Source organism: Daphnia pulex, chromosome 1, assembly GCF_021134715.1.
Source record: "Daphnia pulex isolate KAP4 chromosome 1, ASM2113471v1".
Taxonomy (NCBI): domain Eukaryota; kingdom Metazoa; phylum Arthropoda; class Branchiopoda; order Diplostraca; family Daphniidae; genus Daphnia; species Daphnia pulex.
The window spans coordinates 1,993,053-2,020,297 of NC_060017.1; the positions used below are offsets into that span (position 1 = coordinate 1,993,053).

Genomic DNA, 27,245 nt, shown 5'->3' on the forward strand with positions numbered 1-27,245 from the left:
CCATGGTCGTCCCCTACCAGTTCACGGAGATCAAAAGAAGCACCTGAAGCGTCGTCCACGGAGGGGGGTAAAAGAAAAACAAAAAAAATCAGCCTTGTTTCTATTTCGTGTAATGCAGACACGCTGGACACGATCGTTCGTGCTCGAGCTCGGATCGATACATCATACATATATCAAACATTTGAGAAAAATAGGGGATCATTTGGCTGCAATATAACATAGTTGTCTGCCCTCTTTTGTTCTTTATTTTTTTCATATTCTTTGGCTGGCTGATATTCGTTCGTTCAAAATAGGGGAAAAAAACGCGCAACATTCGAAAATTCAGTTTGATCGGGGCCCACACGCATGCAAACATTGAAAAAAAAAAATAAATAAAAGATAAGGAAAAAAATGCATTTATATCCCTTCAATCAATAAGAGATTGGAACAAGCAATCATCCCGTCCGAGTATTAATTATGACTGGAAATCATCAGCCACGTATTAAAGAGAAAAGAACTACCACCGACCTCAAATTTTTTGAATTCTTTTTTTTTGTGATCGTGATTGATGCCGGTGTAATTTCAAGGGGAGAAAAAAAAGCTAAAAAAAAAAACAAAGAACAAGAATTTCGTGAATAAAAAATAAATTCGCAGCAAAGAAGAAAAAAATGTAATTCAAATTATTACGCCAGACCCTCTTTTATCGTTTATCTAGAAAGCGCGATGATTTCATAATATATGCGCGCCTAAACATTCCAGACATGTCTAATATCCAGCAGCTATTCTGCTGCTCCGGATGACCCAATCCCTCCCGAGATATAATGGATTGTCCCATTAAAATATGAATAGTAAATTCGCTGGAAGGCAGGATGGACTAGAGGGCGTCACGGCGCAAACTCCTAACCCTTGCACCGCGTCATCAGCATAGAGAAAATGTGAATGTCGATTCTGTCAATGGCGTTTGACGCCGAAACAAATTTTCGCGTAATATTTCTTTCCTTCCCCCCTTGGTCTGGGCTGGATGACGATGATTATGGGCGCATGTTATGTGATATAACCGCGCCTAACGTGCGGGCGGGCGGTCGGCCCTGCTGAAATGGCACACACGTGAATATTTATCCCTTCGCGTTGACGAGCGCGTCCACACGTTTTTCAAGACACGGCACACCTGTATGGAAGTTCGGGGAGGGGGGAAAAAAAAAGAAAGCGTGACCGCGTATTGTTGATATCACGTCACTGCCAGAGAGTCCCGACAGCCAAAACATCAACAACAGCGACAAGCCCACGGCTCTCTTATTTATTTTCTTATTTTTTTTTTTTTTTTTACTTTTTCACGATGATGAAAATGTATTGCTGGCGACTGTACGGCGATCGTCTATACAGAATTATTCAGTCTTGCCATTTTCTGTAGACACATATATAAGAGGTTGCAATTATTTACGCGCACGCTCACACATATGGCATACAACACTAGTCAAACTCCCACCTTTTTTCCTCTCGATGGCCATTCGTCGTTATAATTTGCTTTTTGATGGAGTTCCTGCGCTGCGGGTTTTTTTTATTTCTCACGCCAATGGCCACTTGAAATCCGTGAAGCATTCACTTTCGTCTGCCAATGCGTTTGGGACCTTTACAGCAGTGTATAGGCGTCGTTATTGGGACCTCGGACATATTTCTTTGATGAATATTGTTAGTATTATACTGTCCTATATTTGGGCGTTAAGCGACTTTCTTCTCTCCGAGACTCCCATCCGAGACTTTCGCCGACGGCCCTTTCTTTCCAGCCTAGTATGGTAGGAAAGTATCTCCAGCAAATATAACATAACGCTCGTCGTCTTCTTAGTCATTGAGTCAAAATGGATTTTGATGGCACTATTTGGCTACGAGTCTCGGCTATAATAATGGTAATAATAAGACTATAGTATATTGTAGCGAGGTTCCAGTGGGAGCGACGACGACGCTCGGTGTGGTAAAAGGGACCAAATATAAAAAAACGAAATAAAATTAACGACAGGAATAGCTTCTTCTTCTTTCTTTCTTTCTTTGTGCTGGATAAAAGAAGATCGACGTCGACTACAACAATAACCCTGGCATTGATTGTTTCCTTTTTGCTTTCACTTTCCCTTTTTTTTTTTCCTTCTCTCCTCCCGCACACATATTTCTTGTGCATCCATTCAATTTGTAAGACCCGGGAGAGAGTTTTATTTTTGTGAATAATTATTCCATTCTTTTCCGTCTTTCTATTTTTTTTTTTTCTTCTGATTTTTCATGTAATTCCGTTGGGTGTGTGCGCGCATCGCTTCGCGGCGTTTCAGGAGCGGCAGCGGCGGCCAAAATCTATTTGGAATCTCTTTCGCGGGTGGCCAAGCAAGCTCAACAGGGAACCTGCGGCGGAACGGCCGACATTGGTAAGACAAAAAAAAAAAACCAAATTACATTTAAATCTTTCTTCTCTTTGACTCTCGTTTTCTCGTATTTTATTACGACGGTGAATGAGTGAAGAACGGATTTTTGCGCCCGTTATTTATGACATGTCAAGTCGAGCCTAAACTAATCCGTAAGCCGTTTAGTGAAGGAGAGAAACTAAAAACTAAAAAAAAAACGAGAGAGAGAGAGAGAAATGATATCCAATATACTAAACGCAAGTTGTAACGTGAAATGCCCAGAAAGGTCTGCGGGTCACACGTCCGGATGTGCGTGCACGTTTGGAGATGATGAAGGGAAAAGCTTATAGGGAGAGACAACGACCGTAGAGACGAGAGTTGATGGGCCTATACCATCGCTCTGTTTGGCACCTCATCGTCAAAGCGACGACGACGACGCCGACGCTTAATCCAATAAAAGACGTCGTCGACGGTGACGAAGCAGTACACAATCAGCGGTAAAAGTACCGCTCCGCTCGTATGTGTACGCCGCTACAAGATAGATGGATGGTAGAGCGCTACATACCCTCCTACTATAGAGAGCTAACGATGTTGCATTGAAGATTTATGGTAATGTGAACTTGAAAGCGAAGAAAAGAGGGAAAGAGAAGCCGGAAATAAAGTGACATCACCAGCCGAAGCGCAAACATGAAAACCAATACACAAAAGAAAACGTAAAATTTGTTTCAACAACCACCCCACCTCCCGTCAAAGGCGGTTAAAGGGAAGAGGGGAGGAGGATGAAGAATAAGAGAAACTTTGGCTTTTGCTGATTTAACATCAAACGCAAAATAGAAGTCAGTCAGTGAGTATATGTGGAGCGCTGCGCCACACCCACCCAGCAGCCGCAGTTGCGGAAGAGCGGCAAAGTTTGGATGAAAAGGAAACAGCGGAGGGAGAAAAGTATAAAGCCACCACCATCACCAGCCCGTGAATCACTAAGAAGGTTCTCTCTCTCTCAAACACACACACACACACTCGCTGTGTGCATGTGTGTGCGTAACTTTGTTATCATCAATAAGCGGCTGGCGAACCGCGAGTGCTGCTGCCGGTGTGTTTCTATAGTCTGAAGAGATCGGACGCGCCCGGCCGCCCTCTCACCCTAGCACCAACGCCGGCAAAGATGAAGAATACACACATATATATCTAATAGTGTACAGCGGCCAGTACAAACTGTATACTTTGTGAGCTTGGGTGAATTGGAATAGAGACGCTGGGACCGTTGCTGGGACGGGCCTGACACACATCTAGACGCCAGCTCAAAACGTAACTGCAGTGACGGTGGCGAAGCGTGAGTGTCAGAGAGCCGAGCAAAAGTCCGACAGCGCGCACACACACACAGTCTAAAGCGTCTCTCTCTCTCTGTGTAATCAATCCAGCGCAAAGTGGGATTTTGTCTCGTGGGCATTTTGACGTGACGAGACCACACGAGCGAGTCAGAGTATATAAGAGGGGTGGTGGTGGTGGTGGGGGAGAAAGTGAGGCAATGAAGAAGAATCGTGCTAGGTCAACAGAACACACGCACTATATAGTAGTAGTTTGCTCTGGCTGGCTATATAATATATATTTCTATTCCTTCTTTCATCCCCTTCAAAATCATCGTCTCACTTTCTTTATCCTCACTCTCCCGAGTCTCTTTTTTTTTCCTTTTTTTCTTCTACTTTCACGAGAAAAAAAAAGTTCAATAAAAGATGAAGCCGACCGACGAAATCAGATGTTTTTCTATATAGCCTCTCTTTCTCGTCCCTATATTGCACTTCATCCCCTTTCGTGCTGTCTATCGATGATGTACTTACAAAACTTTTTTTTCCCCTTCGACTCTTTTTTTATTTTTCTCCTGTCGACTTTGCTCCGTTCACCATTTCTCTCTGCCACTGGGCGCTCTCCTTTTTTGTCGATATGTAATCATCGTCCACGCCGTATTTTGTTTTTCCCTTCTTCCCTATTTCCCGTCATCATTTCTGGCGGTGACACGACGGCACATCGGGGGGTGTTGTTTATTCTTTATTCTCCCCCCTCTCGGCTCATCGAGCGATAGAACGTCGATCCATTTTTCGTTTGTTTCTAAAACGATCCGCCAGTACCCAGTAGTTGACACGAACTTAAATGGGACGCTATAAATACAAGCTGTGCAATATATACCACCTTGATCTTTTCAACGTCTTATCGAAGGGGAGAGAAAAAATAGAACAAAACTAGTTGAAAGGAAAAAAATGAGAAAGAAAAATAAATGAAAAAAGATGGAGAGTGAAAAATGTTGAACTATGAAAACGTTTGCGCTCTGTCACACTTTTTGATTTGATTTTACCCGCCGGCACAGTATGCGCCGGGGCAGGGCCAAAGGCAGGGCTCACTGCGAGTGCGAGAACGCCGGAATTCTATTGCCAGAGTCGGCGACGTTTTATCTGAGCCTCTGCCGAGTTTGGGAATCCATTGGCACACGGCGGCACACCGACCGGGCACTGGACCCTGGACCCCGGCTAAAAAAAAAAGTCTGGGCTGAAGTTTTGTAGAGTTTGGAATGCAAATCATCTTGACACGCGCAGCGCATATTACAATAAAAAGAAAAGCGAATGTTGTTCAAGAAGGAGATAGAAGAACTGAAGAAGAAGTGCCAGTGGATAAAGAGTTCAAGAGATTTACACTCGTCGCCCTTCTTCCGGTGTACACCAGACCCCCAAGTCCCGGAAAGCAATAGAGAACTATGGCATAAATACGTTCGAGTCAAATCTAGAATAACTTGGGGGTCCAATGTCAGGGCGAACAAGTTTTTTTATATCAAAGGATAAGTAAAGGGCACACACGAGGCATTCGGGAAGATTCAAACGAAATGATGGGAAACTTGCGTTGCCTTGGCAACGCGTCTAAGTGTATCATCAGGGATATAGGCCGAGAACAATTGCCCCGACAACCGCTCCCGCCGAGCGCACCAATAGGGATGAGGAGAGCAAATATCGCAGAGGCAACGAGATGGATCAATCTACCAGGGAATACCAGACCGTGAACAAAAAAAAATCGGAACTCTAAATTCTATGTATTCTGGCGGGCGGGGTTTTTTGTGTATGCGCCGTTGAGTTTCGTGATTTAGAAATCGTCGTGTATTCATATTTCGGTTTCACTCGGCGTATCTCGCCCGATTCCACTCCCTCCCCGCGCGCGCAACGGCGAAAGCTCTTGTCACATAGATTATTATACGTCTGCGATGTATCACTACTCTAAGTCAGCAGCCATTATTTACATATATCTCATTTCCCCTGGCTGCCGCTTCCGGAATGATTCGTCAATTTCTCATCACATGTCGGGTCCCGCGCCGCGGCGGAGAGAGATTTGATTGTGGGAGACTTTAGTTTGAATTGATCATATATATAGGCTGAAATGCTGCCTTCTTCGTATATAATACTAGGCTAGATATACCTTATAAGAAATTCTAGTCTGATGGGCTTGTGTGTCTCTTTTTGGCATCATCTTTGAAAAGACGAGACTGGGCGCGTCCCAGCGGACGGCGTGATGTTCCCGATCCTTTTTTTCCCCCGATCGGTAGGGGGAGGAAGAAGAAGAAGAAGAAGAAGCGACGCGGGACTTTTCCCTCTCCTGCCGTCGTCGTGTGTATACACAACATCTAAATTGGAACTTGACGACCGGGTCTCTCTCTCTACTCAATACGATCTGAGGGTAAAAGAAGAAGAAGGAAGTCTCGCGGCCCGCTTCTTTTTAACTTCTCCCTTCCCCACCCAAGTGGAATGCGTTATCCGGAGTATACACACACTAGAGAAAGCCCGACTGCTGCTGCTGCTGGGAGGGGGAAATAAAAAGTCGAAGAAGAAGAAGAAGAAACGCAGTCAAGGCAAATATACACAAGGGACATTGCCACACCGATGCGGGAACGTAGATAATGTAAAATGGAGCAAGTTGATTATTAAATGTAAGCCGCTCGACTTCTCAGATATTATATCCACACACAAGATATAATATCATGTCTATCAAAAGTAGGCATTAGTAAATGTTCACCAAGAGTCGCCCTCCTCCATCGACTCCCCACTATTACGTCTTTTTCGATGTGTAACGGGCAGGAGGGGAAGCACCGAAGCAGCTAGCTACGATGTCAAGGCGAAAAGTGTTATTACGGCGGACACGCCCTTCGATTATCTCAAACAAATAAGGGACTCGACATCGCACAGCAGAGCTTATGAATTTCCCATCGGGGGAAGAGACTGTGGCTCTGATTGTTAGACAACGCGTCCCCCAAATCTTCAATTTCGTGTGCAAGCCAAATACGCTACGTTAAATTATGACCAGCGCCGAAATAATACACGTGCAATACACGACGGTCGAATATGTTGAGACAGGTCCGTCCCATATCTACACACGGACGGACAATGTTCAATTTCTGCTGCGAAGGTTGTCCGTCGAGAAAATCTCAGTAATAACGGGCCCGGCGTTTCATTCTGAGAAATCTCTCCGACACTCACACGCAACAGCCTCCAAACAACAATCTCCAGTCAAGCCCCGGTATTACATATCTGGTCTAGCATGGCCTTCTTTATATATATATATATTTTCCCCTCTTACTGTACAAGTGATATATTAGATTGGCGGGGAAAAGAAATCACGGACGACGGAGCGAGCGTCTTATTATTAAAGTCGGCTCACGCCCCTCTCTCTCCGACGAGCCCCCAAGCAAATATACTAGCTAGAGAATCTAAGCTTTTATCTACTATCCACCGCGCTCTATATAGGCGTATATATAGGCGAAATACTATGTACATCTATAGATAGATAGATAGTGCAGTCAGCGGCAGCAGCAGCAGCGGCCGGATCTGAGCTGCATGATGTCTGCGCAGCGCACGGCATTCCAGTCGAAGCAATAATAATAATAATAATAATAGAGCAAGGCATCAGTGCATGTGATCTGATGGATGGCCGCTCCAAGAGCTTTGAAAGGAGCCCCAGGAGCGCGTGCTGTTCGCGACAGATCAGTTGCGAAGGCAACGCGGGAGGGAAAGAACACAGCATTGCTGCTGCCTACACAATATATAGAACCGTACCGGAAGAGAGAAATGAGCGAGATGCTTTCCAGCTGACAGACAGTGTCTGCTGTCTGTATAACACGCTGGCCACAAGCGTTCTATATATTCCCTCGCTCACGTTCTTTTGATTTCTTTTTTATCTTTTATCTTTTTGTTCCTCTCAAAACGAGCAAGCAAAAACGAAAGGAAAGAAAAAGGCAGAGATCATCTCGTGTTGTTGGAAGGATTCTCCTTTTCTTTCTTTCATCTGTTCGTCTCATTTCCTTTTGTTATCTACAACCCACCGAAAAAAAAGGGGCCACTTGTATATTGCGTAACGTACGGGGGTCTCTCTCCCACCGACGTGTTCTGACTGATGTTATATAACGTCTACATGCCCTTGTTACACGGATGGCTGATGGCGGAGAAGGAAAAACTGTACGCGGACGCAGACGCCAAAGGGAAATGAATATATAGAGGGTGCAAACGGAAATGTAGGGGAGAGATGTATTATCTTTCCAATATAGTCGACGAATAATTCTGCAGTTGTATATGCACCATTTTCTTAGCTCATAGTTGAGTATGGCTGTGGCGCCACCGCCGGTTGGGAGAGCGGAAGAGAACCAACTATTGTGTGCAGTCCCGCGGTACCCGTAGAGGGAGAGAGAATGTTGGGCAAGAATAACAAGAGAAAATAGGGGTGAAAAAAGGGGGCGACTTGCACCCTGTTGTATGCTGTGGCTAGGAGATAATCAATATTTATTTTTAACCCCACTTTCCTTTTCTTCCGCCATTTCTTCCTATATCTTTCCTCTCCGTCATTTCGGCGTTTTATCTCCAGACAGTTAAGCTCGAAAAACAGTTGCGTGTATTAGGAATGGTGCTGGGGTATTCCTATAGCTCGACTAAGAGTTTTCTCCCCTTATTTTTATTTCTTACTTTATATGTACCAGAAAAAAAATCCCCACTCTCTCTCCGGCCATCGCCCTGCACTTTATACTCCACAGCAGCCAGCAGTGCGTATATACAGCATGCCATAACTATTTGTTATAAAAAGTGGACGGCCATTTTCAACAGAGAGGTACAAACACTTTGCGCGAGGAAATAAGAGATCGGCACCAGACCCAGACCAGCAGATTCAGTGACGTGTGAGTCAGCAAACGCATTGCACAATGCCAGAGTACGGACAGATCTACTATATATATATTTAGTCATCTACATAATGCAGAAGAGAAAATGTATCGAAAGCGCTTAGACTTGTATAATAGTCGCCAGTAAAAGAAAGTGCGCATAAGTATATGGCCTGTTGTATACATTATACCATGTTGCCGTCTTTTCTATCCATTTTTTATTTCTGGGCACTTGGAATGATCCGCATCTTTTACTCGATACTTCATCGGGCAACAGTACAAACTAGAGCTCTAGCGATAATATTTATTAAGTGCCCGGAGAAAGGGCGTTGCGAATGCCGGGCGTAGATCGAGCATTTGCTCGATGGCATATAGGCTGCGCTATAAATCGAGTAGGCTTTTATTTTTTTATAGAACGTGCAGTATGCAATAACAATAACAATGCAATCGAAATACTTTTACGGCCGGTGTATGTATGTATAAACGCTCGAGTCCACTCTCCTGCAGCGACAAGCACATATTCAACACGGTGAATAAATGGAAGAGCCTCGATCCAAAGGGCTGGTATATTTTGTAGTCGTTGATGGGGGACAACTGCATTACATACGCAAATGTATGGGCAAGCTATTACACATTAGAGCTACCCTGCGGGGAAATAAATGATGTCATGAATAAGGCAAGAAATTGACGGACTGGATAATAACTCTCTCTCTCTCTACTATAGCTGTACCGGCTTCGCAGCAGTAGCAACTCCAAATATTATGTAGATTGAACACGTTTTGGAATGCGCTATATGGGCAAGGTCGCAATTTTGGGGCGTCACTGTCAAATATTTTAAAGGGAACAAAAAAAAAATCGACCACGGAATGTGCGTTTCGGAAAAATACAAACAGCATAATCTAATGTATATGTATGGAATATGGAAAACCGGTTATTCGAAAAGTAGAACGGACCCAACAAATTTTGAAAAAATAGCGAAAGTATCAAAAGTCGGAAATAATAAAACAAAGTGCCGAGCGTGAAAGAGAAGCCAAAGCAAAGCACAGCATATAATTGCATATGTGCGCGCTTGCGCCGGAGTCTTTTTTTAATTTTTTTTTTATGCGATTGCCAACTCACGCTGTGAACGCCGTATAGGTTTTTGACGGCTCAATGTCAAAAAGGAAACAGCGGGGCATTAATTGGAGAGGAGCAAAAAGCTCGGCAAAAAGAAATAAGGTCCCCTCCCCTTCGCTTCTCGAGCTGGAAAAGAAAAAAGAGAACAGAGAGATTATTCTCGTCGACTTTCGGGAGCATTATCGTTCAACTTGTCGGAGTCATTACCAACACAATAAGGGAGCAGAGGGAGAGAGAGAGAGTGAAGCCAAAAAAGAAATAGGGAACCGCATAGCAGCAGGAGGGTGGAGGATATCATATATATCCAAGTTTATTCGTCGTTATTGTTGGATGATTGAAATGCGTAACTCGTGAAACCGCCATCATGGTTTCCTTGCCAACATCGATATAGGCTAGAATGTTATATTCGAACCTCGGTATTAAAAGAAGAGTCGTCCATATACAATCAGATCCGCCCCTTGATGGCTGATCACGAAAGATATGTTTCCGTGTCCAGGACCTACCATAAAAAAAAGAAACGAGGTCTAAACTCTAATGGAGAAAGGGCCGGGTATAAACTTTGAAATATTTTGACTGATTGATTGAAGCTCCTAATCAAGTCAGTCGTCCCGGACGGCACCAGCTGTTGGTGTTGCTCTGGCCCAGGCAGTGTAGACGGCCGTCATCCTCCTTGGAGAAGATGTTTATAAATATGCACTTCCTTCTCTGTTCCTCTTTCATTTTGTGACAAAATTGTCACCATCCATTACTATACTCGAACTCACGAACTGTCGTTGGAAGGGGGGAGAAGGCAAACACTGTGGGCGCGGCACACTCCAGGAGCACTGGCTCTGCCGCCTCACTCAGCGTCGGCACACACGGACGATGAAATTAAATCGAAATTCTCCAGGGATGACTATACACACACACACATTCACAAGGACTAGAAAAAATAAGGAAGACGTCGAGCCATTCTTCCTTCGTCCCTCTCAGCTCTCTCTCCTTTTCGGATTGTATTTACATATATCGCCTGGCCAGCAGTTTCTTCCTCATGATCTTCACCCTACAACCCCCCCCCCCTCTTTCTACTGTGCTCCAGTTGGTTTGGCACAGGGAAGAAAAGGACTCAGCTGTCGTTGGAATGAACTTTGAGTAAAGAAATAAAAAGCGCTGGTGACTATTGAGCGTTGCATTTGCGGGGTTTAGTGGAGCATTTCTCAAACTTGACAGAAATTAAACGCAACTGTCTGAATGGGAAACTTTTCTCCACGAATAATTGCATTTGTACAAAAAGAAGAACACAATGTGTATAGCTCTCCCTCCATATTCCAGAGCGGGTTGCCGAGATTGCCCATAAACTATATACAAAAGAGAGAGAAGAGAGAGAGAGAGAAGAGCCAGCAGCTATATAGAGTGTGTGTTTGTATTTATGTATAATACTTTAGTGGCGCTAGATGGGGATGTCAAAGTCAATCTTTTTCCCCTAGCTCTTTAGCTCTTTCGCCCCCCTTTAAATCTTCTTCCCATTCCGCCGCACCATTCCTCACTGATGTGTCTACTCTTCAGTTGCTCCATTAATCTAACGCCAGGATTTTTTTTCTTTTTCCTTTTTTTCCTTTTTTCCTTTTTATTTACTTTATTCTTCTTCTTTCTTCTTGGGAGAGGGGTGCCCAGCGTTCTCTACATTCCGCCCGAGTTTATATTTACACAAAGGGATGTGCGCGTATCTATCTCTGTCCGAGAGAAAGAGAGCCCGAGTATTGAGAGGACTAGTTGAAGCCGCTCCATCAGACGGCCAAACTCAGCTCCGATGGTTTACGAGACTTTTCAATTTTGAGGAACGCGCTTCCTTGATGGAAATCGGCCCAAAACCAATATTACATCAAGATAGGAGATCCTATATAGGAGCCCCATTCCGAATGAGAAGCGAAAATCGGATGTTGTTTACCCAATTACCATCATTCGGAGAATGTTCACGAGATTGGCTAAATTGGTTCGTTTGATTTAGCATAGAAATGTCTTCTGCCCTCAGCAGCCTCAGACATTCACATGTAAATCAAAGATAAAAGCAGCTGATTCTTATTCTATTTTTTCTTTTTCTTTAACAGGCATTGCCATGCAGCAGATGGTCGACGTCCAGCGGGAAATTCAAAGCCAACAGCTCAACACGGTACGCGTTCTTTGGATGATATCGATTTTAATGAGAGCTACTTAATTGAAAGGGGACTTTAATTGAATGATGTATGGACTGACTTGGGTTGGCTCCTTAGTAGTTCTCCTTTTTGGTTCCCTAGTAGTAAATGAATCAAACAAAAGGGGGGAGAAGGAAATGTAGATTGTATTTGCGGACGTGGAAAGAGACCAACTGGCCGAATCAGTATTGATTAGACGACGGTGGATGGCACCTAGGTCTTCGTTTGGGTGAGGTGGTGCGGGGGGAGGGGGTATTTTTGTGTTAAGTAGCACTCTAATGGGATTATAAGGGTGTAATATCATTTCCTGCTGCTGGACTCGTTCCATTTCCCCCCTTCGATATTTTTCCCGAATACCGAGGTCGTTGGTTCGAGACATCCAACAGAATACGATTAAATTGTGTTGCCTGTTCAGTCAGAAAACTGATATTGCCAAGGCATTCTCGTTCATCCTTACATTTGTTTGTGTCCTTTTATGTGTGATTATTTTCTTTCAATATTTGTCCCGTTGTTTTTATTTTTTTGACAGCTGAAGGCCTTTTATGTTGACCTGATCGTGCCACTGGAATCCAATATTGAGAAGGACACCAAAGTTGTGCAGGTAGGATATTCTCCGTTTATCTTTTTAGTCAACATTGTCGTCTATCTCTTGACGAGTTCATTCGCATTCGAAAAGGGAAAAGTATAGCAGCAGCAGCACCCGGGGTTGTCAATCTAAGCAGCCGGAAAATGGCTAAGTCCACAGCGACATAAACGCAAAGTTCGACTAGGGTTTTCCACCTCTGCGAATCCTGGATGCCGCTGCTATACTGAAGCCAACACAACAATGAACGGAGATTTAGCGTTTGATGTATACGAGGACGAGCTTTGGTTTCATCCTGTGTGTATACACATGTGTTGGACAGAATCAATATTAAGCAAATAAGTCCTCCCCCTCCCCCTCCCCTACCCCCAGAATGGTTGAGATTGCTGATGTAGTCTCCGACCCTTGCAAATTGACTGGACAACTCTATTTGATATTTAGAGTAACCCATTTTATGTATTGAACCGTTTTCTATGATTAATGTATTTCTTCTTTATTTATCGACTGATGTTTTTTATTTACAAAAGGCGGACCATAAGAAATTCAATCAACAATACCGCTGCCAATATGACGTCTACAGTAAGGCGATGTCTCTTGTTAAGAAACACAGCAAAAAGAGCTCGTCAAAAGTGAATCGATCGTCGGCCTCGTACGACAAAGAGATTAAGGTAAACCAAATAACTGCAACGTGTCTCGATGAAAATTGTTCGGTCGAAAAACCAATTATAGCCACCACCACCCATTGAATTCTCCTGCGGGAGTAACGAGTCCCGCGTTCAAACTTTTTTGCGGGTTTGCTGCGCCTCACAGGCGACTACCGCCACCTACTGGACGACGGATGTACCGAACATAAGAAACCATAAAAAAATGTTGATTTCCTTTCTCCCCATATCTTATTCTTTTAAAATTGAATAACTCGATTTTCATATTTGCGTTTTATTTGAATTTTTCTTAGCATATGCAGTCGATGGACGAAGAAAAAGCTAAACTGGATGCCTTTTGTGAACAAAGTTTAAAAGAGGTACGACAAGTTCAATTGAAATTGGTTCACAGCTATACCGCTGTGACTTATTAATCAAGTTCGTATGCGAATTATTAGCGATTCATTCGAATTTGTTTGTGACAGGCCATCGCTCAGGAGAGGAAGCGCTACGGTTTCGTGTTGGAGCGCCAGACTTCATTGTCGAAACACTTTTTAGCTCATTACGGTAAAGGGGCCGCATTACTGGAGAAACACCTGGACGGATGGCAGGAAACGTCCAAAGCCAGAGAGGAATTGCCGCCCTGTGTTGAATTCCTCCTGGGTCAACAGAGCGGGGTGAGTTTCAATTTTCAAAATACATCGCAGTTTGACTGATATATAATTCATTTTTGATGATTCGTGCAGGCCAACAGCGAAAATCTTTACGCCCTGCCGCGGACGCCCGTTTTAACGCTCGAAGACGAGGTGGATTTCTGTTCTGCCTCTCAGATGCGTAAATCTCACTCGATCGACACTTCGTATCTCTACGAGGAAGCTCAGTCGACGTTCACGGAAGCGGTCAATCCGAAAATAAGCGCCAACCAAGGGCTAGGCGCCGGTATTGGCGGAGATAGCCGCCATATGGGAGGAGTTGGCGGTGGAGGCACCAATCTTTGTAAATCGAAGTCTGAATTCAATTTGGCTTTTGCTTCGCCGACCCGATCAGGTGAGTTGATTTTATTTTTTTATTTTTCCTCTCTTAATGTCAATCATTCTATCATCGATTGAATTTCCAGAGTTGCCACAGTATGTTCAACTGTAAATCAATCGATTGGTGTGTTATTTTTTTTCTTGTTTTTTTTTGCAGTCAGGAGCGGCTTTGGAACGACAGCTCGACCCAAATCTCTGGCGCTACCTGGCAGCACTAAAGGGACCGTCCGTGCTCTGTACGCCTATCTCTCCAGCGGCGAGCATCAAATCAATTTCCTCGAAGGCGATTTGATTCTATTGCTCGGTGATGAACCCGTCTCTTTTCACTCCAACGCTAACGGTACCATTCACTGCTGTAACTCATAAGGCTTGCCTGGCTAGAACTCATTCGATTTCATTCTATTGTGAAAAATAAGCAGCTTTCAAATAGATAGTCGAGAAGAAATACCGGTACCTAAATTCGGATGTTCAGTCATATCGGAAATCATTCGCTTCGAATGCTCCGAAGAAGACATTTTTATGATATCCATATGACCTTTTACCGCCTATTTCTGAATGTGTAATACTTTCTGATTAGTGATTCTTTTCGACTGAGAGAACTCGGTGACTTTGGTAGCGCTGCGATATATACATATGTAGCGCACGTGTATGTCTTAGGAATAGCGATGAAAGTCGACTACAGAAGACGCTGCATGCCAACCTGATTTTCTGAAGAATTCATTCCGTGTTATTCATTTCTTGACTTTGCCATTTGTATTAGGAGATCGCAATAAAGGATGGTATTACGGCGAAAATGTGCGGACGGGTAAACGCGGATGGTTCCCGTTGGCTTACACCGAACAGGTGAAGGACGCCGACGTCGATTCCGGGTATACAACATTTCGATTATATCCTTTGTAGATATTAAAAAAGAGAAAAAAAAAGTCTGATAACATGGATATGTACTTAAATACATAAGCCGAGTATTCATTTATGTTATTAGCAATCGGCCAAAGTATAACCCAAAAAGAAACTACCGGTATTATCTTTGTTTCTTTGTTGGCGGAACACGCTGATCTGTTTCCCTTTTTGGTCGGGGGGTTATTTCCCCCATTGCGCCGTTAGGCAACCAACCCTATTAGGCTATACACTACTAAGACATTATTTGTTATTATCAATCCTGTAAATACTTTGTAGCTTATAGTTACCCCTTAGTTTCTGACTCTTTCTTTTTTTTTGTTTCTGCGTGTTGTGCGTATTTTTTGTGTTTTTAGTCTCGGCTTGCGCTCGCAGTTTGACTCGAGTCTTGTGAGCGCTGGGCCTGTTGTATTAGCGGCTAATAACGTAGACGCCGAATCGACCACGTCCGGCAATTCCTCGGCTTCCAATTCCAGCGCTAGCGGCGGTGGTCACATCACGCAAATAACGTCCTCGCCTGCGTCCGCAGCGTTGAAATCCTCCTGCGCTCGTAATGCTCAAGTCGTCGGCAAGCAGCAGCTGCTGAATAATAACGCGACCAACAGTAGACCTAATAGCCTACTCTTAGGTGGTGATCGGCCCTTGTTCAATAAGGTGCCAGGCTTCAGCAAGGTACCTATTACACATCCACCTTTAGCTTGAGATCATCCTCTTTGGTTTTTCTCTCTGATTGGCTTCAATTTCTAACGCAATTGCCGCCGTTGAATTAACTGTCAAATTCTTCGATTGACGACATCTGCAGCTTCGTAAGTCGCGTTCAGCGTTCGCCGAGCGCCTTCTCTTCCCTGCAACAACGCCCTCAGCACCCTGTTGTCCAGCAACGACACCGTCCGCCGCACCACTTCCCTCCGCCGAGCACGACGGCCGCCCCTCCGCCGGCGCCACCCCTGCCTCACCGTCTCCTATGAGTCACCACTCGACGATGACGACGATGACGATGTTGCCGCTATCGCATTCCTCCTCGACGCCCAGAATGTTTAGCTCCTGCTGCACTCCAATGAACAACAGCGGCAATTCCTCCACGTCCGCCGCCCTAGCCAATAACTTGTCATCATCATCGCCGTCTCATTCTAATCACGTCGCCAGCGCCGCCGTCTTCTCCCCGACCAAGAAAGCCCCCGCTCCGCCGCCACGCCTCCAGACGACCCTAGCCCCTCAACCGGCCCAGCACCAGCACCACTCGCTTCTCTTAGGTATGACCAACGCAGCCGATCTTAGCCTGCGGAGTAGCAGCGACAGTGGTTTCGCCACCGAACCAGCCTCAGCTGCCGTACAAGAACAACAAGAGCAACAACACCAACCCCCGTCGACTCTGCTGGAACGGCAGCCGCCGCCGCCGCCAGCGCCCGAAGTCGACTACTCAGACGAGGAGAGTCTCAAGTGAGTTTCTAGTAGATCGGCTGGCCGAAAATCGTGTTATTTATTATATAGAGGCTGTGTCATAACTAGGCCTATATTTCTTGCCATATTTCTAGTTATCAAGTCGTGTGTGTGTGTATATATATAATTATAGTATGGCGTCTCATTATTGAATGTGCAGACGACCCTTACATTATTATGTCATAACTGGGGGGTGAAAGGAAAGGACGTCTGAAGATGTTATTATTTCTTGATTAACTTCACTTTGTTTTTATTTCGAGTCCATTATTTTAAATTTTCGTCAGAAACTTTCGGACTTGCTTTTTTCATGCCAATTATGCAAGTTTTGTTTTCCAGTCAGTTTTCAAACGATGGGCACATAGAGGGATCCTGTCCTATTTGGCATGATGGCGGGCGGCACATTGTGGACTAGTCAAATGGACAATTCGTCTGGCAGACGAATTTATACAGGTGGAAGAGAAAAGTAGACTTTCAGAAAATATAATAGGAGAGGCTGTCGGCGTCTGGTCCCGTCTGGGAGCTGGCGCAATTCTTCCGCTTGATCCTTAATTTTTTTTTCTCTTCTTTACTCCTTTTTTTTACGGGAATTTTTGCGTAAATTTTTCATTTTGGGCATCGCGTGTTGTCAGTGCCGTACGTATGCACGGGTGAGCGAGACGAAGAGCAAATATAGCTGGGCATCGATCGTACGCCATCACCGCTCTATACAAGGCGCAGCACATGTCTAGGCTACACATACTACACCGCCGTCACCATGCCGCCGCTTTTTTGATTAGATTTATCGGATTTTATCGGCTATACGTGGTTCCGTATTATAAGAATCAAGATATACGCCGAGGTGGTGACTATACACTGTCTGTATGCCGTGCCGGGACTACGTCAATTTCCTTCTCGGTGGCGGCGGCGTATGCTGTGTGCTGGTAAATTGAAGCCACGCCTCCTATATATATATATATACACACGCACACACACACACACATAGGCTAAGTCATATTTATCGATTCTTCTTCATCTCTTTCTCCTTTCTCTTTTTCTGTGTATAAGTATATATACTGTGTAGCCTATATCTTCATCCTCTTTTTCCTTCTCTCCGGTCCTTCCGTCATCCGTTCCATATCTCTCCTGTCTTTCTCTCTCTTTCTCTCTTTGATTCTCTTTTCTCAATTGCCCGAAATTCGCTTTCCCATCTCCTCTCCGCCCTATACACCATGGCTCATGTTCGTCCCATCAAAATGCCTCAGTCTCAGCAATCATGTCAATACGGGGGGCGGGGGATCTGCGATAGGATCGACGGGTATAAGATAGAGAGGGACAGGCGGTGTAAGCGCACTATTGCACAACAAACAGAATTCCTATCGTTTGTTACAGATACTGTATTGCATATCTATTACACAGATGGGCAAAAAAAAAGAAAAGAAAAGAAATCTCGGATCGTTGCAGTGATTCTTTATTCAGATTTCTTTTTTTTTTCCTCGATTTTTTTTGTTTTTGGCCCGTTGCGAAGAAAGGCTCTCTTTGAACTCTTCCGGATGTTACGGAATCGCAATAAAAAAAAAATCCGAGTGAGGAAATCGACTCGTTGCCTATCGAATAAATAAAACAGAATGTTCTATAAATCCATTGGTGCGCGAAACGGGCTGGAACGGGGGCGCTTGACCCCGACCGCTGCCGGGTATATAACGACCCCTTGGATATAGTCGGGAGGATTCGTTGTCCATGTGTCCTATAAAAAACCCTCTTTCCGGAGTCGATCGCTCAAAGATGTTGAATCTGGTTCTCCCAAAAGTCGTATGGTGGGTGGGTTGGGGGGGGGGGGGGATGGGCGACGGATATGTGTTCAGAAAAGAAGAAAAGAGTCAGCGCTCCTTGATCAACCTCGCTCCTTGGAACTAGATAGAAATCAAGATAGATGGGGTGATACAGTGATAGCAGTAGCCTAGTGCTGCTGCTGGTATGTAGTGTATGTAGTGTATATAGTCTAGCTGGGCAGTGAATTGGAAAAACGACGAATGATGATGGATGGACTGAATAAGCGGATCTTTCGGACACGTCACGTCACGTTGGCGGGTTCTGCGCGGCTTTATTGATTTCCCTCCTCCTCCTCCTCCTCCTCCTCCTCGCTCTCTCCTCCTTTCTCCATTTCTCAGCTTCCTCCCCCATTCTCTTTTCTCTCTCTCTCTCTTTTCTCCTTCTCAAAGAGAAAGAGAGAGTCGTTTTCTTCTTATATTTTCCTTCGATACGTATATATCCTCCTCCTTGACGCGTTCCGCCCTTCTTTTTTTTTGTCTCATCCGACTCGTTTCCGTCCCTCTTTTCTTTCTCTTCTTCTTCTTCTTCGTATATTTTTTAAAAAGGAAACAAAACAAAAAAACAAACAAAATATCTGTTGGTTTCCGCTTTGGTGGTGCTTGACTTGGCTTTACACACACTGAATCAACCTGTTGTTGTCCTTCTCTTTGCTTTCTTTTTCTTTCTCAACGTGCAGTATACCCAGAATGGCAACGCTTCTACGGTGATGGGGCTCTGACGACTGGACTGGGCTATATAGGCCTTAATGTTCTCAAGGAGCGGAAACAGAAACAAAAACGGCTCATTTTTTTATGTAGTGCCCTCCCATCTTCTGTAAAAACAAAAATAACGAATCAAATTTTATTTCGATCTGCTATTTAAAAAAAACTGCCGCTCCTGCGTTCTGGTTCCTGTTTTTTCCACCTGTCAAAACTTCTCCCTCTCCGCCAAGTTTCACTTCACCCACTTGGAGTCGCTGACTGTGTGTGAAAGATCGATGTTCACGGTCACGCTCCAATGGCCGATCCTGACTTCGTGAATAAAGAAACTGTGGTGGTGGGGGGTGGGGAGGGCAAAGAGAAGAAAAAACAAACAAACCGTATACTCTCTGAAGGCCATCACACATGTGTTGTCATTATATACCTCACAATATGTACTGTATTTCTAGCATCCACATTGAGCCTCTCTCTCTCTCTCTTGCTGCTGTTGTCGTACTATATAGATGATCTCGCGCTATTATCTCTCCTTTCATTGATTCTTCAATCCCATCGTTTCCCAACCCCCTTAACATGCCATCGTCGTGTCTTCGCTGCCTTTGACCTGTGATTACATACACAATCTTCGGTTGCCTATTACTTGGCGGCTGGTTGCTGGGATCTCTTTACATCCGCCCTTCTTTTCTTTTCTATACCGCTGCTGCTGCTGTTTCCGACAGCGCTCTTTGTAATAATAATAGTAGTAGTAACAACAATCATAAAGCTTATGGCCTATACGCGTGTATATATATATATACTATATAATATGGCGAAGGTATATCTATCTCCAAGAAAAAAGCAAAAAGGAGTAAAGACGAGATCTTTTTCTTCTTCTTCTTCTTCTACTGATTCCTTTTCGCATTACTAACTGAGGATATGATGGGGTGGAGAGAGAGAGACCCCGGGTTGAGCCCGACTGTGCGCTCTGGCTGGGTGATGGTATCTAAAAAGTCTACTCTGAATCTCTTCATCACGTTTTCATTTGTTCTCCTGTTCGGTCTATCTATACACGGCGCTGGCCTACCTTTTAGCTATATTGTACGTTACCGAAATCTTTTTCTTTTTTCCCCATTCTTTTTGTTTCCTTTTTGAGTAGCTTCTGTAGACTTTCTTTCTCCTTTATGAGTTTCTCCCTAGTTCGTCTTTATTCTCCGACCTTCCTCTTTCATCCCGATGAAAGCTGAGCGTTGGCCTCCTCTTTCCTTCTTGTAATGCTCTCGTTCTTCAGCCACTTTGAGTTCTCCTCGAGCTTTTCTCTCTCCCGCTGCAAAGACGTACTTGTTGTACACAGCCAAAAACACAAGTTGTGAAAGTCTAGAAACATTTTCTATAACTACGACAACGAGGTTTTTTTATATATTACGATATCTATACGAACCATGTCGAAACATTTTCCTGTTCCCCCATCTGTCTGACTTTCTTTTCTTTTCTTTTTTTTAAATTCAACTCCCGGGCCCCGTAACGAAATAATAATAAAAATAAATCAATCAATAAATAATAATAGTAAAATAAAAAAAATCAACAGATTTCCGCCCAACCTGTCGCGCCATTGGCTCTTGTACAGCTCAGCGCTGGACGTGAGCCAAAGCAGCATGTGTAGCGCATCATCGGCGGTCGAGTGGACGAGGCAGCCTCAAAGCTGCTCGGGCAACAGCGTCGGCAGCGATGGCCAGCTGAAAAAAGCAACTGGCGTTGGCCGCTCAAACTATAACAACCAAGGACTCTCCATGACGCTCGATCGACCGACCAAAACACGCCCCATGCCCATGTCGGCCGTCGCGGCGACCGTGGCTGCTGCAGCCCGAGGGGGCCAGCATCAGCGTCCAACAGCGGCGAGCGCTAGTAGTCGCACCAGTAGCGTTAGTAGTATCTCCACTTCCACTTGTACGTCGTCCCCGTCCGTGATCCGGACCGGCAATAATAATAAACTTTCCAGCTACCCGCCCGTCTTGGGTTATTTGGCCACGCTGACTCGCTCAAAGGCGTCCAAGCAGCTGCGTCGGCATCGCAACATGGGCGATCAGCAGTCGGCGACCAACGGCGGTGGCAAATCGTCTGAGAAAGAAAATCAGCAGGTAGCCAATGATCAGCAGCAGCCAATGCCGGATCGTTCGGCCGCCGTTCGTCGACTGTCGGGACTCTTCACCAAGAACTCTTCGCCGTCGTCGTCGTCTTCCAACGGATCGGCAGGGCAACGGGATCCTGTGGCGACGGCGACGGTGGGCCCCCTGGGTGGCGGCGGCAGCAGCATGGCGACTGCCGCCAAAATCAAAAACAAATTGTCGGCAGCGCCGGGCATTCTGAAAACGGCTCTCTTCCGCTCCCGTTCAAAGGATTCTTTCCTGGATACTTCGTTATTCTTCCAGGACGCTCATCAACAGCCGTCGCCACCGTCGTCCGCTGCTGAGGCGACGCCATGGCAGCACAAGTCGTCCGTGCCTTGTTACGTCGGTTGGCGACCGCCGATGCCGTTGCCTAAAAGTTGCCAGGCGACCGACGTCGATTACCGCCCCCCATCGGCGATGAACAGCAACAGCGTCCGACGTCGGGTCACCCGCAGCGAGAGCCGCCGCTCTAATTTGGGTTGGCGCAAATACGGCAGCGAGTCGGATCTCCTGGATCCGATGGGATCCAGCGAATCCGGATACATGGCCATCGACCCGTTCCTTCCACCAATGCTACCCTCCTGGCCACCGACGCTGGCCCTTTTGCACCCGTTTTTCCCGGGCCGTCTCGGCGGCGGCTACCACGACGAGCCTTACTCGCGAGCCACCAACTACGCTGGATCGTCGGGCTCCATCATGCCGCACACTTTACCTCGCAAATTCCAACCGGATTCCTGGCTTCACTCGTCGTCACCGTCGCTGCGCGTCCAGTTCAACCTGGATCAATTAGACGAGGCGCCAATGTCGCCGGAAGAGTCGTCCAGGAAGTCGAGCGCGGGAGAGGAGCAGCGACAAATCAAAGCCGAATTCGAAGAATACAGTTTGCGCTTGAAACAGCGGCTGCAATTGGCCAAATCTGGCAGCTCCCACAGTCTGGATCATCTGTCGGATGCGGCCAGCGATGGACAGGCCTGCGAACCCTGGTACGACCTCTGGGCTCCTGAAATTTCCGTCCGGCTCTGTGAAATTGCTCAATTGTAAGTGCTCGGTTGGTCCGTTTTTTTTTTTTTTTTTTAAATTGTGGCCTTGGCGGAGAGACAGGAAACGCTTACAGGTGGAGAAGCTAATTCCCAAAATGTTTGACTTTTTGTAAAAAAAAAAAAAAAAAATCTATTGCCTTCATTTTGTGGTGAGTTTCTTCTTTGAATTGTTGGATATATAAAACATACTTAGCTGTTTATGCAGCAACCGGAATTAGGCTATTGGACCGCAAAAATGCAGATAATATTTAAGGGGGCGGGGCTGATGCAATGTAAATAACTAAGGGACTGGCTATGTAGAGGAGTAATACCTTAAGGATTTTCACCCGTTTTCTTTCCTTTCCTTTCCCAGCATCGTCAACTTTGCTATATATACATAGATAATCATTCTTTTTGCTTTCATTATTTGTCTGTTGAGAACTCTTTTGTTGTCTTCACTAAATACTTGATTACCTAATGGACTGAGCCCGGTTCCCTATTGGCTAAGATAATTGAACTTTGTTAACACGCCCCGATCCGGGATGAACATGACTTTTCCGCTGCATACCTTATATAATACATCTTATTACATATTACATTAGGTCGTATTTGCTGCGGTTGTATGTGCTAGTTCGGTACGAAAGGGGGAAAAGTAATTACAATAAATACTGCTGTGTCATATACCGTACTGTAGCTATAGAGCGATGAGAAATGGTTGCTGTGTCTGGGTTGTTACGAATTCAAGTTCCATGTCATATATACACAGCAATTATATGATACACACTGCATAACATGTTACTAATCCAATTTTACCTACAAAGAAAAAAAATGTGAACTTTTTCCTTCTATTAGTTTGATCAGAGTTTGATTTCTTAAAAACTCCCCCGCCTGTACTGACATGCGTGAAACATCCGGAGCAAGAGCGCAAGTTGTAGTCCTTGGTTCCTACACATAAACTATATTTCCCTTTTCCTCATAACCCATCATGTAATCTGGAAAAAAAAAGAAAACATTTCGATGATTTTGGGCCATTAAAAAAAAAATAAAATAAAATAAAATAATTTCGAAAAATGTGTGTTGATTTCTTTTCTCTCGTGAGACAATTTATTTTTTGAGACTCGGGAATTTGTTGGGCAACAACCGAAATGAACAACACGATTTCCAGTTTCCCGTCCATTTTGCCATCGCCGAATATTTTTGCGTAATAATATATGATTGTAATAATAAGGATAAATACCGGATATAAAATGGAAGGAACAAGGGAGGGGGGACGGGGATACCGAGAGAGAGAGAGAGAGAGAGAGAAAGAGAAGAGGTACACAATCAACTAATTGACTATAGCAAACACACACACACACACCCACACACACGCCCACACCAAAAAACGGAGGGGGTTAGAGAGAGACACAACAAAATTGTATTTCAACAGTAAAAGATATAAATTGACATGCATCATCATCAGAGCGCATGAATGTAAGTAATCGACGGTCCATCATATCTTTCCTCATCTCATCGTGTAACGCGCCCAGCAACGAAACTGAATACACTTTTCAACATGTCATCAACAAAATTATCGTCGTTAGAATGACCTCCCGCCCTCGCAATTTGTTTTGTTTTGTTTGTTTTTTTATTTTTTTTTATTTTTTTTTTATTCATATTTTTGGGTTTGAATTTTTACCTTTTAAAAATTAAATTAGAAAAATGATTCAGATTGATTATACACGTACGTAGATATAACGTATACGGAAGATTCGTCTGTTGACAGTGGTTTTGGCTGATTGGTTTAAAAAACATTATTGATTGTCGTTTTCGTATATAATTATCGGATTTCAGTGTATATATGTGTGTGTGATCGAAATCAGTGATTATATAACGATTAAATTTGAGTCTATCAAAAGAAATGGCGAAAAATCCGTGATGGATTATCCGGGCCCTACGTTTGGTAGGCTATATTTTTTTTTTTACTACAATGAGTATAGAAGGAGGAAGCGGAAGGGAAGAGAGGGAGACTTCTTTGATGTTCCGCTGCGTGTCTACGGTCTGATATCGATCATATTGTGACTATAATACTTTGACAGGTGGGTGGGATTGTGTGGGCGGGCGTGTGGTGTATGTGGAGGCGACACGCGTATAATGCGATACAATCTCGTGTCGGGTTATTAAAAAAGAAATCTTAGGAAAGAAGAAGAAGAAGAAGAAGAAGTAAAGAAAAAAAAACACTATAAGAAATAAGAGAAGAGAGAGAAAGATACCGGGTGGGTGGCAAAGGTTTAGATTGGATGGACATGTTCTATATTATATATATAAAAGGAAGTTTTTGGGATGCCCTTGATGGGAATTGGAAAACGATTGATCGTTTTGGCCTTCGATATGACCACGCTCGGGTCGGCCGTTCTCTCCCCCCCATGTCTTCTGCGTATACAGCCGCGCACACAGTGTCTATCAAATAGATTCTCTCCGGTCCAGCACCCAGCAGTCCACAGCGAACCCAACAGTTTTGTCTGGCCTACTATATAAAGGAGGTAATACATGTGAGAGATATTGTCAGGGGGATCAGTCTATGACACAAGGAGGAGAGACGGAGTGTGGGAGGGAGGCCGGGGGTTGGATCCTATACAAAAGTAAATATGGAATCGTATGGAATCGCAGGAAGAAGACGTTGAGGAAGACGACGGGACAAAGCAGCAAATAGCAATAAGAGATTTAAGAGAGTGAGCGAGCGAGAAAATGACAGGAAAGAAGACAGAGAGAGAGAGAGAGAGAGAGAGAGAAAAGAGCGACAAGGAGCCGGGGCAGGAATGCAATAGTCATATATATTTATTTATCAAGGAGGAACAAGAAGAGTGGAGGACGAGTTGAGGGGAAAAAAGGGGAAATATTGATTGAGCACTTGGACGACGAACACACGGGAACAATATGAGAGGGGAATTTTTTTTTTGTCTTAAGTTATAATTTACAGTGTACACATATACACACGCACACACAACACGACTCACGAATATAGTGAGTGAGCTCGAAAAGGTTGAGGGAGGGACAAGAAAAAAAAAATAATAACCGAAATGAAATTTAGTGTCGTTTGATTTTTTGTTTAAAGAAGCCACAAAACTCAGAGAGAGAGAGCTAGAGAAAAGGAAAGAAAGAATTGAATTTCATGTTGCCCGCCAATTCCACGTTCGGGTCTTCTGTGGGCGAATCAAAGTATTTGTATTCGCGAGGAGGTTGGGGAACGAACGGAGAGGGGCCGAAGAGGAAAAGAAGAAAGAGATCCTTCGACACGTGACTTAGCTTAGACAAATGTCAGCCGCATGGGGGTGGAAGAGGTGGGTAAGAGCGGAGCAGGCAGGCGGTACGGTTACGGTCCGTAAAAAAAGGTATATAGAGACGGCATCATCAAGTCAAGTGTCTAATCTACGGGATCCATCGGATATTAGTGGAGGTCTCCCTTTTGTTTCCATTCCAAGGAGATGAAGAGAAAACCCGAAAAGCACATGATGATAAAAGTACGTAAACAGTGCACATCCTCAAACGAGCTGATTTTCGTTGTTGTTGTTGTTGTTGATTGTGATGGCTCGTCTCTCTCTCATCTCTTCTTTCTCTTAGCAATCTGTCCATCTTGTCCGTTCTCTAACGATCATTTTTTGTTCTCTTGTTGTTTTTTCTTCTTTCTTCTTTTCTTCCTTCCCCTTTTTTTGAGATGGGATGGGATCTCTCTAACCCAACAGTCCATGGGGCAGGTCCACATAGCATCAGCGCAGTTATAGTTCTGCTGTATAGTCATTCGAGTTTGCTCCTTTTTTATTGTGTCTGTGTCTGTGTGTGTGTGTGTGTGTGTGATATCGTTTCTCTTTTCCCCCGACATCCAATTCTCTCATCATCCCCACTGGTTGGGCTTCTCCCATTTTTCTTGCAGTTCCTCCCGGCCACTTGAGTTGATTTCTCTTCTCTGCCTCGCCCTTTGATCCGATCCAAAAACCAACTAGACTCTATACGCCTATGCACTACGCGGACACTGTAATGTACAAGAGCAACAAACCGTATCCGTCCGTCGCATTCCATAAATACACATTTCTCAAAAAAAACAAAAACAAAAAAACAGGTCCGCGTGATGTCACGAAACATGCTCTTTATTTTGTCTTGTTGCTTTTTTCATCTGACGCAATTTTTCTCTCTTGGCAGTTCCGAGGGGGTTGAAGTCTAAGAAGCTCTTTGACTCGACTATTCTTCTCCCTCTGCTGGTCCTTATTTTGTTTTTATTCTCCATCTTCTTCTTCTTCTTTTTTTTTGTCCATCAAGCGGCAGGAGCGCACATTACATGACTCAGCCGGAGCAACGTATGAAGATCAATACACGCAGCTCCTGTATATATATATATATATACTCCTTTTCTTTCTGCACAGGCTTGCGCTTGGGTGTGTCGATGATGGAAGCTAAGAGATGGAAGGATTTCGCCAAAAAAAGAAGTAGAAGAAGAAGAAATAAAAAAGGTTAAGGATCCCTCCCTCCCACACACACACACGACATCAAGTTTCTTGGGCGTTTCGAAGTGGGCCGGGGTCGATCGTTTTTCTTCTTCTTCTTCCTCCTCCTCCTCTTTTTTGTATGATTTCTTTTTTTACTGCACGATGATGTGCGGTGCCGAGAAGAGGACGGCCAGCGTGGCGATGATGGTGAACATGGTGAAAATGAAGAGGCAGATGCGATCGACGACCATAGCGGCAAACTTCCATTCGGCGATGAGATCGTTTTCGTCGTCCTTCTTCTTCAACTTGGACGTGATGAAGCGGAGCTCCCGTATGATCGCCTGCAGGTCCCGTTGAGCCTGTTGAGTCGCAATAACAAAAACACATTCTTTAAGAGCCTCTTAACATTTATTTTATTTATTTTTTTTTCCGCTTTGCCGATAACGAACGGCGGAGGAACCCGATGGAGCGTTTCTTCTTCTTTTCACCTGCCCAATGGATTACAGACAGATTCATCGATCTGCCCACCGGTGGAATCGCCACAGCAGGAGCAACATATATTCATGCTCCAGCTCAGTTGCTTTACACACAGTATAAGGAGCGGGTGGACTGTATAGCGGAGAGAGAGGGGAGCTTAAAAGTACAACGAAGAGCATCGAAAAAAGCGGAATCTGAAGTACCACATGAAAGGAGGTCGGGTT

The 27,245-nt window shown here is 44.5% G+C and overlaps 2 protein-coding genes across 2 annotated transcripts in view; one reads left to right on the top strand and one right to left on the bottom strand.

Moving 5' to 3' along the window:
- LOC124200646 overlaps positions 1 to 24,939 on the top strand; it is a 33,202-nt gene extending 8,263 nt beyond the window's left edge. Inside the window, exons 3-14 of the mRNA XM_046596916.1 lie at positions 2,295 to 2,387; positions 11,742 to 11,803; positions 12,355 to 12,426; positions 12,936 to 13,076; positions 13,364 to 13,429; positions 13,535 to 13,726; positions 13,796 to 14,096; positions 14,238 to 14,420; positions 14,841 to 14,949; positions 15,334 to 15,649; positions 15,780 to 16,417; positions 20,486 to 24,939. Coding sequence (XP_046452872.1) covers positions 2,295 to 2,387; positions 11,742 to 11,803; positions 12,355 to 12,426; positions 12,936 to 13,076; positions 13,364 to 13,429; positions 13,535 to 13,726; positions 13,796 to 14,096; positions 14,238 to 14,420; positions 14,841 to 14,949; positions 15,334 to 15,649; positions 15,780 to 16,417; positions 20,486 to 22,106 — 3,794 coding nt within the window. The 3' untranslated portion in view covers positions 22,107 to 24,939. The remainder of the gene's footprint in view (positions 1 to 2,294; positions 2,388 to 11,741; positions 11,804 to 12,354; positions 12,427 to 12,935; positions 13,077 to 13,363; positions 13,430 to 13,534; positions 13,727 to 13,795; positions 14,097 to 14,237; positions 14,421 to 14,840; positions 14,950 to 15,333; positions 15,650 to 15,779; positions 16,418 to 20,485) is intronic.
- Positions 23,162 to 27,245, bottom strand: part of LOC124200656 (acetylcholine receptor subunit alpha-type acr-16-like) — a 34,446-nt gene continuing 30,362 nt past the window's right edge. Inside the window, exon 10 of the mRNA XM_046596927.1 lies at positions 23,162 to 26,903. Coding sequence (XP_046452883.1) covers positions 26,697 to 26,903 — 207 coding nt within the window. The 3' untranslated portion in view covers positions 23,162 to 26,696. The remainder of the gene's footprint in view (positions 26,904 to 27,245) is intronic.